This window comes from Hyaloscypha bicolor (assembly GCF_002865645.1).
Source record: "Hyaloscypha bicolor E unplaced genomic scaffold K444scaffold_86, whole genome shotgun sequence".
Lineage (NCBI taxonomy): Eukaryota > Fungi > Ascomycota > Leotiomycetes > Helotiales > Hyaloscyphaceae > Hyaloscypha > Hyaloscypha bicolor.
The window spans coordinates 861,896-876,852 of NW_020194588.1; the positions used below are offsets into that span (position 1 = coordinate 861,896).

Genomic DNA, 14,957 nt, shown 5'->3' on the forward strand with positions numbered 1-14,957 from the left:
GAGGGCGTGGGTGACGCTCCGCTGGCCCTCCGGGGGCCACTGCCGTGGAGGCGGGCCTTCCTGGTGTGGTGGTGCCAAAAAGTGAGGTTTTTTCGAGCGCAGCGAGGTCTGGGGGGTTTGGGGGGCTTGCCCCCCATGATTTAATGAAGAAGTGTAGGAAAGTGTAGGAAGAGGACCATACTCGGTACAATATCGACGTTGGGGGTAGATGTGTGTGTGCCTCAGCCGCTCATTCGCCTCGCCTCCCCTGAGGCCCCCTTTTCTGCCGCCAGGTCGTCGTCATTATCGTCCGTCCGTCCACCTGCATGTGCATTGTGCACACACACAAAGAGATACAGTATTGTAGTTCATTTATGTATATAGAGTTTGGCTGACCGAGAAACTTTGGCGGCTGCAGCTTTGTCTCCTTTGCTTTGCAGGACCTTTTGCCTGTCTCGCTTCGCCAATGACGTAGATGGCGCCGATCCTTGGAGGCGTCAAACAATCCATCCATCTTCTGCTGCCACTCCCTCTCCAGTGTCCTAGTCACAGTCCCAGTCCCAGTCCCACGCACTCCCATTCCCACTCCCACTCCCACTCCCACCAAATCACACTTCTTCTTGCAGCTCTTGCTCCCCCAAACCTTCTTTGCCTCCCACCCCTTCTTGCCGTGCGCCTGTCCCGAACCGATCTGCTTGTCAGCCGTCCGCAAATCTCTGTTGACTCTGTTGACTTTTGCCCTCTGCCCTCTGCCCTCTGCCCTCTGCCCTCTGCCCTTTGCCCTTTGCCCTTTGCCTTGCACACAGACATTAACCTTATTGAAGTGCAGCTAGCAGACAGAGTCGAACGCCTTCCCATCCCCGACCCAGACGATCTATGATTATTTCTCTCCCCCCGGACGCTCCACAACCGAGAAAGAACGCGTCCTTGGCTGTCTACTAAGTAGAGCCCTGTCAGACTTCGCATTGCAATCCGCCCCCTCACAACAGAAGAACTGGCTCCCAACAGGAGACCTCTGAGGGCCCATGGCGCCCGTGGAAGCCACCATCGCCCTGTCGCATCAGGAGGGGATTACTGACAGCGCCCGGGCAAGAGAGCTGTACAAGTATGTGCCTCCCTACTTGACAGATGTGTCCCAGCACTCCTGGGGCTGCTTCCACAATACTGACAAAGCCCTTTGCAGATACTACCAACCCAATGCTCCCATCAACGCTGACACATGCTTCCCTGCCCCGCCCCCCGCTCCAGAAGATGATGAGCCGACGCGGGACCTCAAGGTCAAGTCAGAGGTCACCTCGTCCAAGATCTCTTCTCCCGATACAGCACTCACTGCCTTCTGTCAACTGACAACATGGAGGACGGGGGCCCAGAGAGCAATGATAAGGTTGGTGACACGTCACCAAGTCTGGGAACATTCTAATTGTTTGCAGCGTCATTGATGCAGAGACGCAATACTTCATTGCCGAGAGCACCAAGACCGTGGATCTTGTGGACAACTCCAGATATGAGCTCGGAGACGACATCTGGATGGGTTGCGGCAGTGTAACCAAGGCTGGCCGGCTGTGCGAAAGGTGAGAAAGCTATCCTGCTACAGAGGTTCGCTACTAAACGAAGCAGAACCATTGCAGTTGCCCCTGCCAAGCCTGGAGACTACCCATGTTTTATTGTCGAGAACTTGAGCCAGGATGAGCGCTTCAATACCCTGCCATTCGTTACCGGGGATCCATTCCTCAGGTTCTACGCCGGAGTACCACTGATAACCAAGCGAGGGATCCCAATTGGAAGCCTTTTCGTCGTCGATGACCGAGCCGGACTTCCGTTGAGCCGAGAAAAGATACACTTCATGGGGACAATGGCGGTGACAATCATGAAACATATGGAGATGGCGAGAGAGGTAGAGGAACATCGACGGGGAATGAAGATGAGCCGGGGTCTTGCATCGTTTGTCGAAGGGCGTGCAGAACTAGCTGAAGCAGACATGGAGGCTGAAGATAATGAAGGCACGCGGATCGCTGGCCAATTTGAAGAGCCTAGTATCACCAAAACAAAGTCTAAAGGGACAAACTCTATCGCTTCGGCCATTGGATCTGCGGCCAGCATTGAAAGAAAGGAGAGGGAGTACTCGGCTGCGCTTTCAAAGACGGAGGAGGCGATCATGGAATCCCAAGTCCACACTCCCCAAACCGAAACCACGAGCACTCGGCCCGAATTTGAATCCGTTTCCCAGCCAACCTCATTTGGTGGTACGAGTGTGAGTGTGTCGTCACCCAATGACACCCAGGACAGATTGACTCCCGCCGGGGATGATGCATCTGAAACGTCGTCGCTGCGATTGTTGTTCTCACGTGCGGCAAATCTCATTCGAGAAGCATTCGAAGTGGATGGTGGCGCTGTGTTCTATGACGCCCAAACAGGATTCAGCAGCAATGCCGGAAAGCAGGACCCCAGCTCAGCCTTCGTGCGAGAGGATAGTCAAGCAGACAGTTTAGCTGATAGCAGCCACGCCAGCGGCGACGACCAACCTTCTTCGGGCGAGCAAATCTCTGATGAAGAGACCAAGATCATTTCTCCCACTTCCCCGGCCCAAAGTAGTCCACCGGGACTCGGCGAGGGGATGTTCTCACGGTCGACGAAAGATTCGGGTAAGACCGTTGAAATTCTAGGGTTTTCAACCGCGGACGCCTCTTCTATTCACGGCGATGCGCTCCCTGGACCAGAATCATTTACTCCCTTTGAAGAGACGTCCTTGCATACTCTACTGCGCCGGTATTCTCGAGGGAAGCTATGGACTTTTGATTCGGACGGAGCAGTCTCTTCATCTTCCGAGGACGAAACATACAAGCGCTCAAATCGAGAGATAGATCAACGGCGAAACGACAGTCATCGACGTAAGGTTCGGGGCCAGAAAGCAAAGTCCGATGCCAGATTTCTGGCGGAGCATTTCCCCGGTGTCCGTCAACTGCTTTTCGTTCCTCTTTGGGATGCAGGGCGTTCTCGCTGGCTTAGCGGCTGCTTTGCTTGGTCCACGGAGCCGACTAGGATTCTATCAAAGCAAAGCGAACTGGCGTTCCTGACTGCCTTTGGCAACTCGGTCATGGCTGAATGGGCACGGATCGACACTGAGATCGCAGACCAAAAGAAGGGTGACTTTATTGGAAGTATCTCGCATGAGCTGCGATCACCCCTTCATGGAATTCTTGCCAGTGCTGAATTCTTGGAGGAAGTCACAACCGGATGGGAAAGTAGACTCGTTGAGACCATTGATAGTTGTGGAAGGACATTGCTTGATACCATTGTGAGATTTCTTGATATCGCTTTCTTCCGTTTAATCAGCGCTAACTTCTCAGAATCATATCCTCGATTACTCAAAGATCAACCATTTCGAAAAGAATTGGCGAAAAAACAAACGGGACGGCCGCCGACCAATGGCATCCCGCGGCGGCTCTCTTTCTCTACGGCAATCTGACCTTCCGATGCTCAATTTGTTCCAAGATGTTGATATCTCTGTCATCTGCGAAGAGGTTGTGGAAAGCGTGTTCGCTGGTCACGTCTTCCAAAATATCACAGCTCAATCATTCGATATGGTACCCGATGCTCGCGGAAAGATGTCTGATCCCAGAAATTTCATCGCAGCACCAGATCAATTGATGGGCCCTGGACAAGCCCCGCCTTCGGGAGTGGCCGTCATTCTCGATGTCGACCTCCAGAATTACCATTTCACAACCCAGCCTGGAGCACTGCGGAGACTCATTATGAACTTGCTCGGCAATGCTCTCAAATACACTTCACATGGCTATGTTCGGATCAAACTTGATTCCACTGACATGGAAGATTTACCTGGCACTTCTGGATCACAAGGCAGCAGTGATGCTGTTCCGAGGTCTTTGGTAACCCTTACTGTAACAGACACCGGAAAGGGTATCTCAGCGGACTTCTTGAGGTCGAAACTCTTCATGCCCTTTGCGCAAGAGAATTCCTTGTCAAGTGGTACAGGTCTTGGTTTGTCTATTGTTCGGAAGATCGTGTCATTGCTGGAAGGAGAGATTACAATCGACAGTGAGGTTGGACGCGGTACCCGTAAGTTATGCTCTTCTCGTAGTGATTTCGTAACTAATCCTAAAACAACAGAGGTCCGGGTTACACTTCCTCTCCTCCGCGAAATGCCACGAACTACCGACTCTTCTTCTAGTACTACGAAGTCCGTAATGTCCGTTCCTCGCGAAACAGATGAATCAATTATAGAACTTCGCGCACGAGTGAGAGGTCAGAGAGTTGTCCTCCATGGCTTCGATATTAATACAAAAGACCCCATTGTCCGCGAAATGGGCAAGATACTGAAGGCTTCGATCGCTACCTTCTTGGTTAACTGGTATGGGTTGAGGATTGTTCCACTTGGCCAAAAAGCCAACATTATCATCTCGAACGAAGGAGGTCCGACGGCGATCTCGACACTGGTCGAGAAATACATTAGCCTCCACAAAAGTACTCCATCGATCATTGTTCTCTGCTCACATAGCTCAAGATTCGATCGCAGCCTCAGCTCAGCCAGTCAATGCAACGTCGGGTTCGTCGCCAAACCAGTCGGTCCCCTCAAACTCGCTAAAGCCATCACACAATGTCTGGAAGGCGAATCCGGCACCGTCACGCCAGGGCCGGATGGTCCCACTTCGCAACCGGAAAGCAGCGACCTGAGCAACGTCTTCGAAGAACTCTCTCTAAGCCCTCGTGGGGGAGAAGTCCTTGACAACACCCGCATGGCAGCCGATAGCGCCAACGCACGAAAGGCGATCGAAAGCCCAACGCCCAACGCAATTGTCGAAAAGCACGCTGAATTCCCCTTTCCCCCAGCTCTTGACACAAAGCCTAGCATGCCAAAATCAATCACAATACCCGCAGACAAGGCTACCCTATCCCCAGTCGCCGAAAACGCTGCTCAACCTGCTTCCCTCACCCTCGCTGCTATGGAAAATGCCTCCCTAGCCTCCAATCCCAAGACTTCGAAAAAGAAGATCCCGACCATGCTCCTGGTCGATGATAACCAGATCAACCTCAGGTTGCTGAGTACGTATCTCAAGCGGAGAAACTACGAGGTCATCGATGAAGCGAGCGATGGCTTGGAAGCCGTGAAGCGGTTTGAGAGCAGGGGCGAGCAGGGGTACGACGTCGTGTTCATGGATATCACGATGCCGGTTCTCGACGGCTTCGGTGCCACACGACAGATTCGAGCCATCGAAGAAGCGCGACAGGATAAAGCCGCAGCCGATCCCGCTCAGCCACACGCAGGTGGAGGCAGGAATCCGGCGCTCGTCATCGCTTTCACGGGCAGGAGTAGTATTGAGGATCAGTCCGAGGCGTTGAGGGTGGGCATTGATCTTTTCATGACGAAGCCGGTTGCTTTCAAGGAAGTGGGCAAGATTATCGATAACTGGGTTGCTAATCGTGAGCGAGAAGGACGCGGGGGTGAGGAGAGTGGTGGGAGTGCATGACAGGCTTGCGAGTCTTGAGTGCAGAGTGAGATATGGTTGTAAATCGAAATGAGGAGAGGGGGTACGAAGGGAAGCGGGGGTGAGTGCATGGTTGGTGTTTGTGGCGGGGAATGGTGGAGCATTGCATTTAGGGCGTTTATGGTTGAATGGGAGTCGGGCTGATAGACGGATGGACGAAATGAAATGGGATTAATTGATGGCATGTCAGAATACAGGATACCAGGCCGGACGTTGGCGTTGCATGCATGTTGGATGGGCTGGATACCTACGGTAGATAGATGAGAGCGACGAAAGCAAAGGAACGAATAAAAGTCCGTATACAATTTCATCCATCCATCCTACTTCCTCAGAACAACGTCTACGTCGGTCCGTCGGATGCCAACCGCGAGTGCCCTTACCCTGAGCACAAATACGCCCTCCGTTACCATCCTCCTTCCTCCTTCCAATGCTATTCCCTTATTCTCAAGAGCATTGCTTGAAATGCGCTCGCCTTCTCCGCAACCCCATCCCATAGTAACCCCCTGCTTCTTCAACGCGTCCAACTTCGCCGTCCTCACGAACTGGTAGCTCGGCCGGCCACAATAATACCTCTTGGGACCAAACTAAGCTTCGAGCAGTTCCTGTAACGGAGGGACCGTCGGGATGTATAGCGCGGTCGTTAGCCCGGGCGCCAGTAGGGTGTAGTCAGTTTAATTGTGCCGTGTAGGTTTGCGGTGTATGGGGTATAACGCTTCGCAGGTGAGGCCGAGGCAGGTTGAAGAGACAAAGCTCGGGGTAGGGAAAGATCTCGAAGTGGAGCTCGGGAAGCAGGGTGGTGTGGGGAGGAGATGATATCGCTGGAGCTGTGGCGGGATTACTGTGGCTCTTCAGGCATCGACAGAGTACCTTCTTACGGTCCATGGTTTCCGCCTTGTGCTGGAGGTTTGTGAATTATCTAGAGATAATGAGAGAGGGTGCTCGTGTTGAATTTGTAGATGTCGGGGTGTGAGGGTGAGGGTCTGGAATAGAGGGTTGACGGAGTTGGGCTCCCCTTTATAATCAAGAGCAGGAACCTATTTGTATTTCAAGATTCAAGGGATTAAATAAGGAGAAATTCAAGTAAGAAATGTAAAACACTTTTGGGAGCATGAGCTTCATTGTTGTCTCAAGGATTGCTTGAACTTGTCCATAATGCTCTTTGACAAGGACGAATCAGTTCCCCTAGCCAGTATCCCAAACTCCTCAAGTTCACCACGATATCTCTCGACGCCATTATCTCTCTTACAGTTACTCTCCATCCTTGATTGCTCGTCTCTTGCGCCTGTCTACTCTCACACGATGAAACTTGGATGAACCAAGCAGGTATTCGAGGTTTTGGCCAGCCCATGTCTCAAGCAATTCCCCTAGATAGTTGAATGATCGCCCGCCAGGAGCCCAATAGACGGCGTTGAGTTTAGCGGTGCGGTAAACTTTCTTAGAGAGGGGGTAGAGCTTCTTGCAAGTGAGACCTAGGCAAGTAGAGGAGACGGGGTCGAGGTACGAGAAGATTCCGAGTTGTAGTTCGGAAGGGATGGAGGTGATACTGCTGGAGGTTGAAGCTGGGATGGGTTAGATTGGTACTTAGAGTATTACGGGAGGAAAGGCTTACTGTTCATGATTGCTTGTTGAAGGAGATTCTCCAGACGTAGACGTAGAGTGGTAGAGAGACCGTGGGACTTTGGAAGGAGACAAGGAGTTGGTCGATAATGGTGTTTGATTTGGTGTGGAGAGAATGAGGGACACGGATTCACCATTGCACTTGGTGACCTAGATATTTTTGCGATATCAAACTCACAAAAGCAGCGTCGAGACGAACAAACATGGGGTGCAGTATTTCATTATGAAGTGAGCTTTGTTATTTCCTCTAAACTAAGCTCTCAACCCATCCCTGAATGCCAACATCTCTATGTGCACTTCCCCCTCACGCTCTGCGCTTTCCTTTCTCCTTTACTTCATCTGTTCCTCTCTCTGCTTATAAGAAGTGGAAACCCACCAAAACTTTCGCGCGCCAAATTGGTACCACAGCTCCGGACCAGCCCACGTCTCAAGTCGCTCCCCTAGCATGGCGTACGGCGCAAGATAGTACCATGAATAGAGGGGGACGATGCCGCGGAGCTCCTTGTGGAGTGGATAGAAAGCCTTGCAAGTCAGACCAAGACAGGCTGACAAGACTTGGTCGAGGTTCTTCATAATTTTGAGCCGAACTTCCGTGGGGAGGATGGCCAATTGGGAGAAGGCTGGAGGGGGAGAAGAGATAGGAGAGGCGATGGTGGTTGTTGCTGGATGACGAAGTCAGTTCTGTATCTCCGAGGACAGGCAGATAACTGTGGTGTGTGTGGCTTACTGTCCATGTTTCACCCGTTGTAATGTACTGTACTGTGTGAAATAGGCAGAGTTTCAAATAGATTGTTGACTTTTAGATATGTGGTAGAGGTCATTGGGTTGGCTGTGGATTTTTCCAAATAAGGGAGATGGAGTGGCTTTTAAGAGCTGGCTGGGTTTAAATTCAGAAAAGCGAGTCGGGGTACAATCAATGGAAATGCAGGAGAATAACATATCAGGTGAATTGTTTTGTTTTGTTTTATTCCTGATTCTCAGTGACGTCTTACCGGAGCATTGGGTTGTACTAAATCGAAAAGGTAGACCGAGAACATACATCCATACACGAGGACAATAACTGGTTCTATGGCACTTCACTCCTTTTGTTGTTCATCGTTATGCGATTGATTTTCCCATTTCAGGATAAGAAACGCATTTAAGCAGAGTGGCCAGCAAAGAAACGACCCGGTATCTCAGCAACCCTTGGTCTATCTGCAAGACCATGTTTTTCTCTTCATATCTTTCGGTGAGGGTACAGGCCGATGGAAAGACAAAAGATGTTGTGTGGAAATATCGATAGAAGCACGTTGCAGTGAGCTGTAAACGAACATGCTATAAACCTTGAAGACAGTGAGTGGGCTGACACCACAAATCCGTTTGATAGTAATACGTACTACGTATCTATTGCGCATTTTCAAACCCAGACTTCCTCTCGCCAACTTGCGATGACTTGCTCCGGCCTAAAGTGGAAGCTTTTATCTCCGACTTCATGATGGTGGCTTAATGTGAGATATTACATGGAGGCGTGTCTCTCAAATAATTGGGATGGCAATCATCAGTAAAACGAACCTTTCAGCATTTAAATCGAAGAAGTTGGCAATTTAACACCTACCTTCTCTAACACTCAAAAGCAGAAACACACACCTTACTCTCCCTTTTCTCATTTAAGATGGCGATCCAAGATCCACTCGAAAATTACAATGGGCTTCCGGCCTCCTCTAAATTCCACTTCATAATTTGTTCATACATCCCCAATTCGAACCTGTTGACTCCTATTGAATTACTTCTCAAGTCTACCGTAGCCACTGGAGTCTCCGCCGCATGTCACGCCTCAAGACTTGACAGTCCCTCTCAACCAGCATCACTGCACGAGGCCAAGCAGTCATAATCACCTCCGAATCCGCACACAGCCCCACAGCAACTCGAATAACATCATGCTGAACGGGGAAGCGGCCGTCGACTCAGAAATTATACACGCGGCGTATTTTAAGGAGAGGGGTTCATTGGATGTCGTGACCAGCGAGAAGAAGGGGAATTGGCAGAGCATGGCGCAGTCTGCAATCTTAATGATTGAGGGAAAAAAAGCGACGGGACGGTTCTGGGGAAGTGGACTATTGCGCCAAGCATGGTATGGAAGTAGTTTATTGGATACGGGAAGGAGGAAGTGGATGTTTGCTAATAGAAAAGAGATGAATATGGGTGGAGTCAAAGATAGACCCGAGTCGGGCCAGGTGTGGGATACTACCCGCGGCAAGTTGGATGGGAAACACACGGCGCATAGGGTGTATAAGATGGTTAGTGTTTGGAGCATGATTGAAGGGACGATATGTGGTTAAGATCGAAAGTTACCTCGATGGATTGTCCAGTCTGCGTGTGGGAGTCTCTGGTGTGTCCCTGAGAATAGTTTCCTTCCGATCACTTCATTGTTTTTCGCTCCTCTACAGGCCGAGTTGTGTAAGAGTAAATCCAATATAATGCCTGCTAAACTTCATATTTCCGTTGTATATATCTTGTTTGTTCCAAACAAGGTCGTTATTCAAAACCTTTGAAGTGTTTACATTGCAATTCGGCGATCATCAAGAACTTCCTTTTTCGACCATGTTTTCAAATGTGTCCCAACTCAATAGGGGAGACAAAGAAGCAACCAACCTTCGTCGGAATCTCGTAAAAACCTAGCAATTACTTCATATAACTATCATAAGTTGAATTTTCTTTGGTTCGTCTGCAGTGACACACCAACACTGGGGTCTGACTCAGAATTCAGGGTGTACAGCGATATTAGTAACAATCGTCTAAATCGCATTTTAAGCGAGAGCGCAAAAAGGGTCGAGAACACCAAAACCACGAAATTATTTTCTACGACTTCTCAATAATAATAGCCTTAATTAAAACGGCGATAGGCTCAAATTAATGGGGGCTTTTGGGGCTTTCTTTAGATAAGAGGTCTATTTGGCTAGAAGCAAATTAATTATATAATTTAGTAAATGGCGATTTTACTTTTACTTTTGGTATAAAATAGTATTAATTCGCCGGCCACGGCCCCAAACCTTATTAAAATAGTCTAAGCTCTTAGAGAGAGTCAGGGAATATCTGGGGCTTTCTTTTATTAAGAGGGCTGTTTGGCTAGAAGCAGATTAATTATATAATTTAATAAAGTGCAATTTTTACTTTTAATTTTGGTGTAAAATAGTATTAATTTGCCGGCTATAGTCCCAAATCGTATTATAATAATATAAGCTCTTAAAGAGAGTAAGGGGACACTTATGTAATCTATTTAAGCCCGAGAGTACTAAGTCTAGAAGTGTGGTTTGAAAGTTATTTAGAAAAGGAGTCAGAGGGATACGAAAATCGAAAATCGAGGGGCTGGGCTTGGCAAAGCTTGGCGCGCGAGGCTAGAAAATCGCATTTTTGCCCGATCTCAAATAACTTAGAAATTATAAGTCCAGAAGAGGACTATAGTAGGTTAAATTAATCGCACTAATGCCCCCATCTATTTTAATTAAAATTATGGAGTTCTATTAATAAATGGTAATACAGTCAATATAATTAATATTATGGGTTTGGTGTTCCTGACCCTTTTTGCGCTCGCGCTTAAAATGCGATTTAGACGATTGTTACTAATATCGCTGTAACCCCACTAAACGAAAGCCAATCATGCCCCACTTCGGCGGACTAGGCTAGGGGCCTGAAGCGCACCAGTGCTGTATGAAACCCCGTCCTTTCGAAAGAGAACTTCAACTTTCTTTTTTGTCGTCTGTCACGCCGTCGAGAAGAACTTCATTCCAATAGCAAGTCACGATCGCCAATATATGAGATGATATCAGGCCGAGAATCATTCAACATGAGACGGTTATCGGATCCGAAGCAACTGTGGATATCAGGCGTGACGACTACCTGTCTCAAACAAGATGTGGACGTCGTCGATCATATAACATGAATTGCAGTGTAGCAGATCCGGGTATCTTGATGGGTCAGCAAGGTTGCCATACAACATGTTCTTCCACCTTTGAGAGCTCCAGACGTGAGCTCTTATACAGCAACAGACTCAGAGTCTCCTGCCAGCGCATTATTTGGTCTTGCGAGTGCTCGTTCGTGATCCTTTCCGTGTTTGGCAAGTTCTACGAACACCAGCCCTAGCTACCGTTTCCTTAGCGTCGTTTCACGCTGCCCACAAAGCAATACGAAACGAAACTCTTGAGCAGTTCCAAACATTCTCGATTTTATGCAAGCACAAACGGTCGTTCATAGTGGCCAGCTGCTGTCATGCCTTAGAAGGGTCGTAGAAGAATTTAGCCGTCTCGCACGTGGAGAGAACCGTTCATCGTGGAATTCGGAGTTCGGGTCACAGAACCGTTGCAAACAGCCTTCACACGCATGTCGATGACCCGAATTTTCGAGAAGTGAAGGGCACCTTGTGCGTGCATCTGTCTCCCTCCGTGGGTACCTGTCGTGATTTCTTTCTCTTCTATCACAAAGCCATCTATACCTGGGTTAAGCGTTTTCAGTACTCTAGATGGCTGGCCTCATCGATAACGACGATTCTCTGGAAGAAGGTCGTTCCTTACTTCGTACCAATGTTTTTAATCTTGAGAACTTATTATTTCCTAATCATAATGCCGCCAATCCTGCTTCGTCGACACTTTCGGATTCCAGAACACCAAGGACAACTGCCCCTCGAGATGCACTCGTCACCATGCCTCCAAGTGTTCTCGAACTTCGACAGAACAACCCCCAAGACTGCTCAAACCTCATCGCGGCCTCCGTCGACAGAGCAACGGTCGAGATCTCGAGAACTATCATAGCCCTAAACGCCACTTTCTCCCAACAGCTTCAACAAGCATCGATATCCGCTTCCAATGGCATCAAATCAGCACAGAACTCAGCTACCTCAACCATCCAGGTTGTTGTACTGAGTGCTAGCAGCGCCACATCCTCTGCATTTTCCAGTCTCACCATCGCCAACTTAGCAGTAACAAGTGCGAACTTTGCCTTGACAAACGCGCAGTCGAGCGCCAGCACTGTGATCGCTGCTGCAAATTCGAGCTTGACACTGGCGAACTTGGCAGTGACGAGTATCTCGTCGGCCTCCAGCAGCGATGTGTCGACCCTGAGTTCGAGTCTATCCCAGCTGCAAGCTAGTCTGACTTCTGTTCAGGTGAGTTACTCCCAGGTGAGGGAGACTCCGAGCAAATTTGCACCACTAACACGAACTGGTAGTCTTCCACATCTGCTGCCATAGCGGCAGCCCAGTCAGCACTTGCATTTGCTACCGGATCGGCAGCAGCGCAAGCTTCATCCATCTTGGCATCTGCAGCTAGAGCAACTTAAGGCTTAACTACCATTGCACCACTGGTGAGTTCAAGCTACCACGTTGTCAATATATTCAAGCAAAGTTGACAAGTACTAAAGCAAAGTGTACCCACCCTCGATCTCTCCAAGACGATCTCGCTCACCCCAGCTCAAGCAGGTGCAGTAGTAGCCGGAGCAGTTGTTCTCACAGCCCTCTTGAGTTTCGCGCTATATTTCTTAGCCATGAAAATCAAGAAGAGAAAGGAACGAGACAGTTATTTGGACGAGAAGGATGTTGCGAGTAGTCGGAAGAAACTGCCTTCAAGATTAAGCTCAACGCTCCGTACCGGAAATGCGATGATGATCAAATTCAATCCACCGAAATCCTCAGATGCACCTCCCCCTTCCAAGTTCGCAATCCGTCTCCCAGAAGACCTTCCAGACACTTCTTCATCCTCCGGCAGGAAAGAGATGCCCCAATCAATATCCCGGGAGACCAATCTTCTAAAAAATTCGTCATCTTCCACTTATTCGGATCCTCCAACCTGGCCTCTGATGTCGACCAGCAGGCGAGAAATTGACATATCTGCGACCCGACCTATATCAACAGAGTTCACATTCTGGCCTCTCCAAGTCGATGCGATCAAGCACACTCGCGATGCATCCCCTGTTCCTCGGTCTCCAGAAGCTAGGAGAGAGTCGCAAACTCTAAATATTCTGGATACTGGGAAGACAGATGACAGCACTCCATATATATCTCTAGCACTCAAGGAAACGTTCGGTGATCTTGAAGTTGATCCGGATCGAAATGCGCGCGAAGAGGCCGAGAAGAATACAGAGATCGTCGCGTCACCACGGCGGGAACAGACTCATCACAGGAGGGAACGCCCTGATGAAATAGTCTTTAGCCCCTTTGAGGGCCAGATTGAAGAGCTAGCTCTAGAACAAGTTAATGAAGCACAGATTTCAGAGCCCTTGGTGGAGGAGCCATTGGTAGAGGCGAGACCTGTATCGGAGACACCGGAAAGGGAATCGTATTCGGAGACTGTGCAATTTTTCAAAACTCTCGAAAGACCAGTCAACCGATTCAAAGAATCCGCGCAAGAACCTGCCGACAATTCTACTAGGGAGTCTTCAAGCCAACTAACGCCAAAAACCTTGCACGAACCGCCCGAAAGACCCGGCGAGGCACCCGGGGAGCCAAGACTGGAGCAAAGGTCCTTCGAAAAACTCCCTCAATTGACCAAAATTCCTAAAACAGAAACATTGGCTCTACTGCAAGAAGAAGGCCAGGTCAGATCCAGTACCGTGCCGGAAATCGATAGGCTGCTCCGTATCGTCGCACAAGAAAACGATCTTCTTGCTGACAAGCCTTTGTTTTGGAGTGATTTCAGGCCAGTAGCGGAAGAGGTTAAAATGGCAATGGAGATGCCACCAGTGAGGGAGCGCGAAGTTGTTGTAGAGGCTTCACCAACCATAGAGCAAATCGAAGTTATTGCAAATGACAGCCAAAGAGGAATGGCCTTATCTCCATTTCCTCGCAAGCCAGCTGTGGACGTCCCCTCTGTCGAACCAGAACTCTTCTCTCCAAAACAAGAAGAGCTTGAATTCTTGACACAAAGAGAGCAATCACCACCTCCACATTCGCCCACAGAGGAAAAAGAGATCTTGCCACTCCGAATGAACCGCCAAATACGGAATATCACCTCCATAATCGCTGAGCACGAGGCGACTTCCGAGCTCCAAGAGCCAAATCCAGAAGAAGAAGTCGACGACTGTCAAGCAAGAGGACGCTCAATGCTCCGAACCTCAGATATAATCGAAGCCCGACTTTCTGCCATAATACGCACCAAATATTTGCCACTATTGAACACTGCCCCGCAAGAACTCAGTAAAGAGGAGAGGGACCAAACCATCTCCCCATTGAGGAGAAATCCCGTTGACCTCGCCACTGTTCTAGATCAAAGAAACAGAACTTTGTCGCCCCTCCAACAGAACCCTTTAACGTCTACTCTATCTATAAAGCGGAAATCCCGCACCCTCTCACCGCCTTCTCTACCCCGCCTCCACCCTGTCTCTCCTTCACTCTCACGAGAAGAATCGCCACTCCGCCGAACCCCCCCGTCCCCCATACCATCTCAACCCCTATCCGCTCAAGAATCCATTTTCGCTTCAAACACGGCATCGAGACCGCAAAGCAATTTTGCCTTCAGTCAGACGCTGTCGAAGTTCCAGAGTCTAGCAGAGCAGGGGACGATAAATGGCAGACAGGCAAGCACGGAGGTTACACAGAGAGCTATTGCGGGCATCTTTATTCCGGGGAGTTTGAGGGAGCAGGCTGTGAGGAATTTGAGTAAGAGTCGGGAGAGGAGTGCTTCTGAAAAGAGGGGAATTTGATAACATATAAGATATAATAAGTGGTGGGGCGAGGGGGTGATTGGAGATCGAGTTGAACTGAGAAAGAGCATTTTGAAATGCTGTAATCACACCCATTTGAAATTTTGAACACTGTAGTGTATTTCTTCCACCTGAAGTAGGTAGTGAAGTCGGTGACTTTCACCATTCAGCTGCTTTTCCCTCAGCTTC

General features: G+C 49.3%; 4 protein-coding genes across 4 annotated transcripts; 3 read left to right on the top strand and 1 right to left on the bottom strand.

Annotated features, from left to right (window-relative positions):
- Positions 1–1,004: 1,004 nt before the first annotated feature.
- K444DRAFT_630230 (uncharacterized protein) lies at positions 1,005–5,465 on the top strand (the record flags this gene model as incomplete). Its single annotated transcript, XM_024883174.1, has 6 exons — positions 1,005–1,084; positions 1,163–1,363; positions 1,410–1,550; positions 1,597–3,274; positions 3,327–4,056; positions 4,108–5,465. 6 exons carry the CDS (start codon positions 1,005–1,007, stop codon positions 5,463–5,465), a joined length of 4,188 nt encoding a protein of 1,395 aa, XP_024736357.1.
- Positions 5,466–6,731: 1,266 nt separating this feature from the next.
- Positions 6,732–7,834, bottom strand: K444DRAFT_630231 (uncharacterized protein; the record flags this gene model as incomplete). Its single annotated transcript, XM_024883175.1, has 4 exons — positions 6,732–7,042; positions 7,093–7,250; positions 7,477–7,762; positions 7,828–7,834. The coding sequence occupies 4 exons, from the start codon at positions 7,832–7,834 to the stop codon at positions 6,732–6,734; spliced, it is 762 nt and encodes a 253-aa protein (XP_024736358.1).
- Positions 7,835–11,307: 3,473 nt separating this feature from the next.
- On the top strand, positions 11,308–12,475 carry K444DRAFT_412129 (uncharacterized protein). Its single transcript, XM_024872618.1, has 2 exons — positions 11,308–12,237; positions 12,300–12,475. Exons 1-2 carry the CDS (start codon positions 11,596–11,598, stop codon positions 12,408–12,410), a joined length of 753 nt encoding a protein of 250 aa, XP_024736359.1. The 5' UTR covers positions 11,308–11,595; the 3' UTR covers positions 12,411–12,475.
- A 1-nt stretch (position 12,476) lies between these two features.
- On the top strand, positions 12,477–14,937 carry K444DRAFT_412130 (uncharacterized protein). The gene has a single exon (XM_024872619.1). It carries the CDS (start codon positions 12,615–12,617, stop codon positions 14,766–14,768), a length of 2,154 nt encoding a protein of 717 aa, XP_024736360.1. The 5' UTR covers positions 12,477–12,614; the 3' UTR covers positions 14,769–14,937.
- The last annotated feature ends 20 nt before the right edge of the window (positions 14,938–14,957 follow it).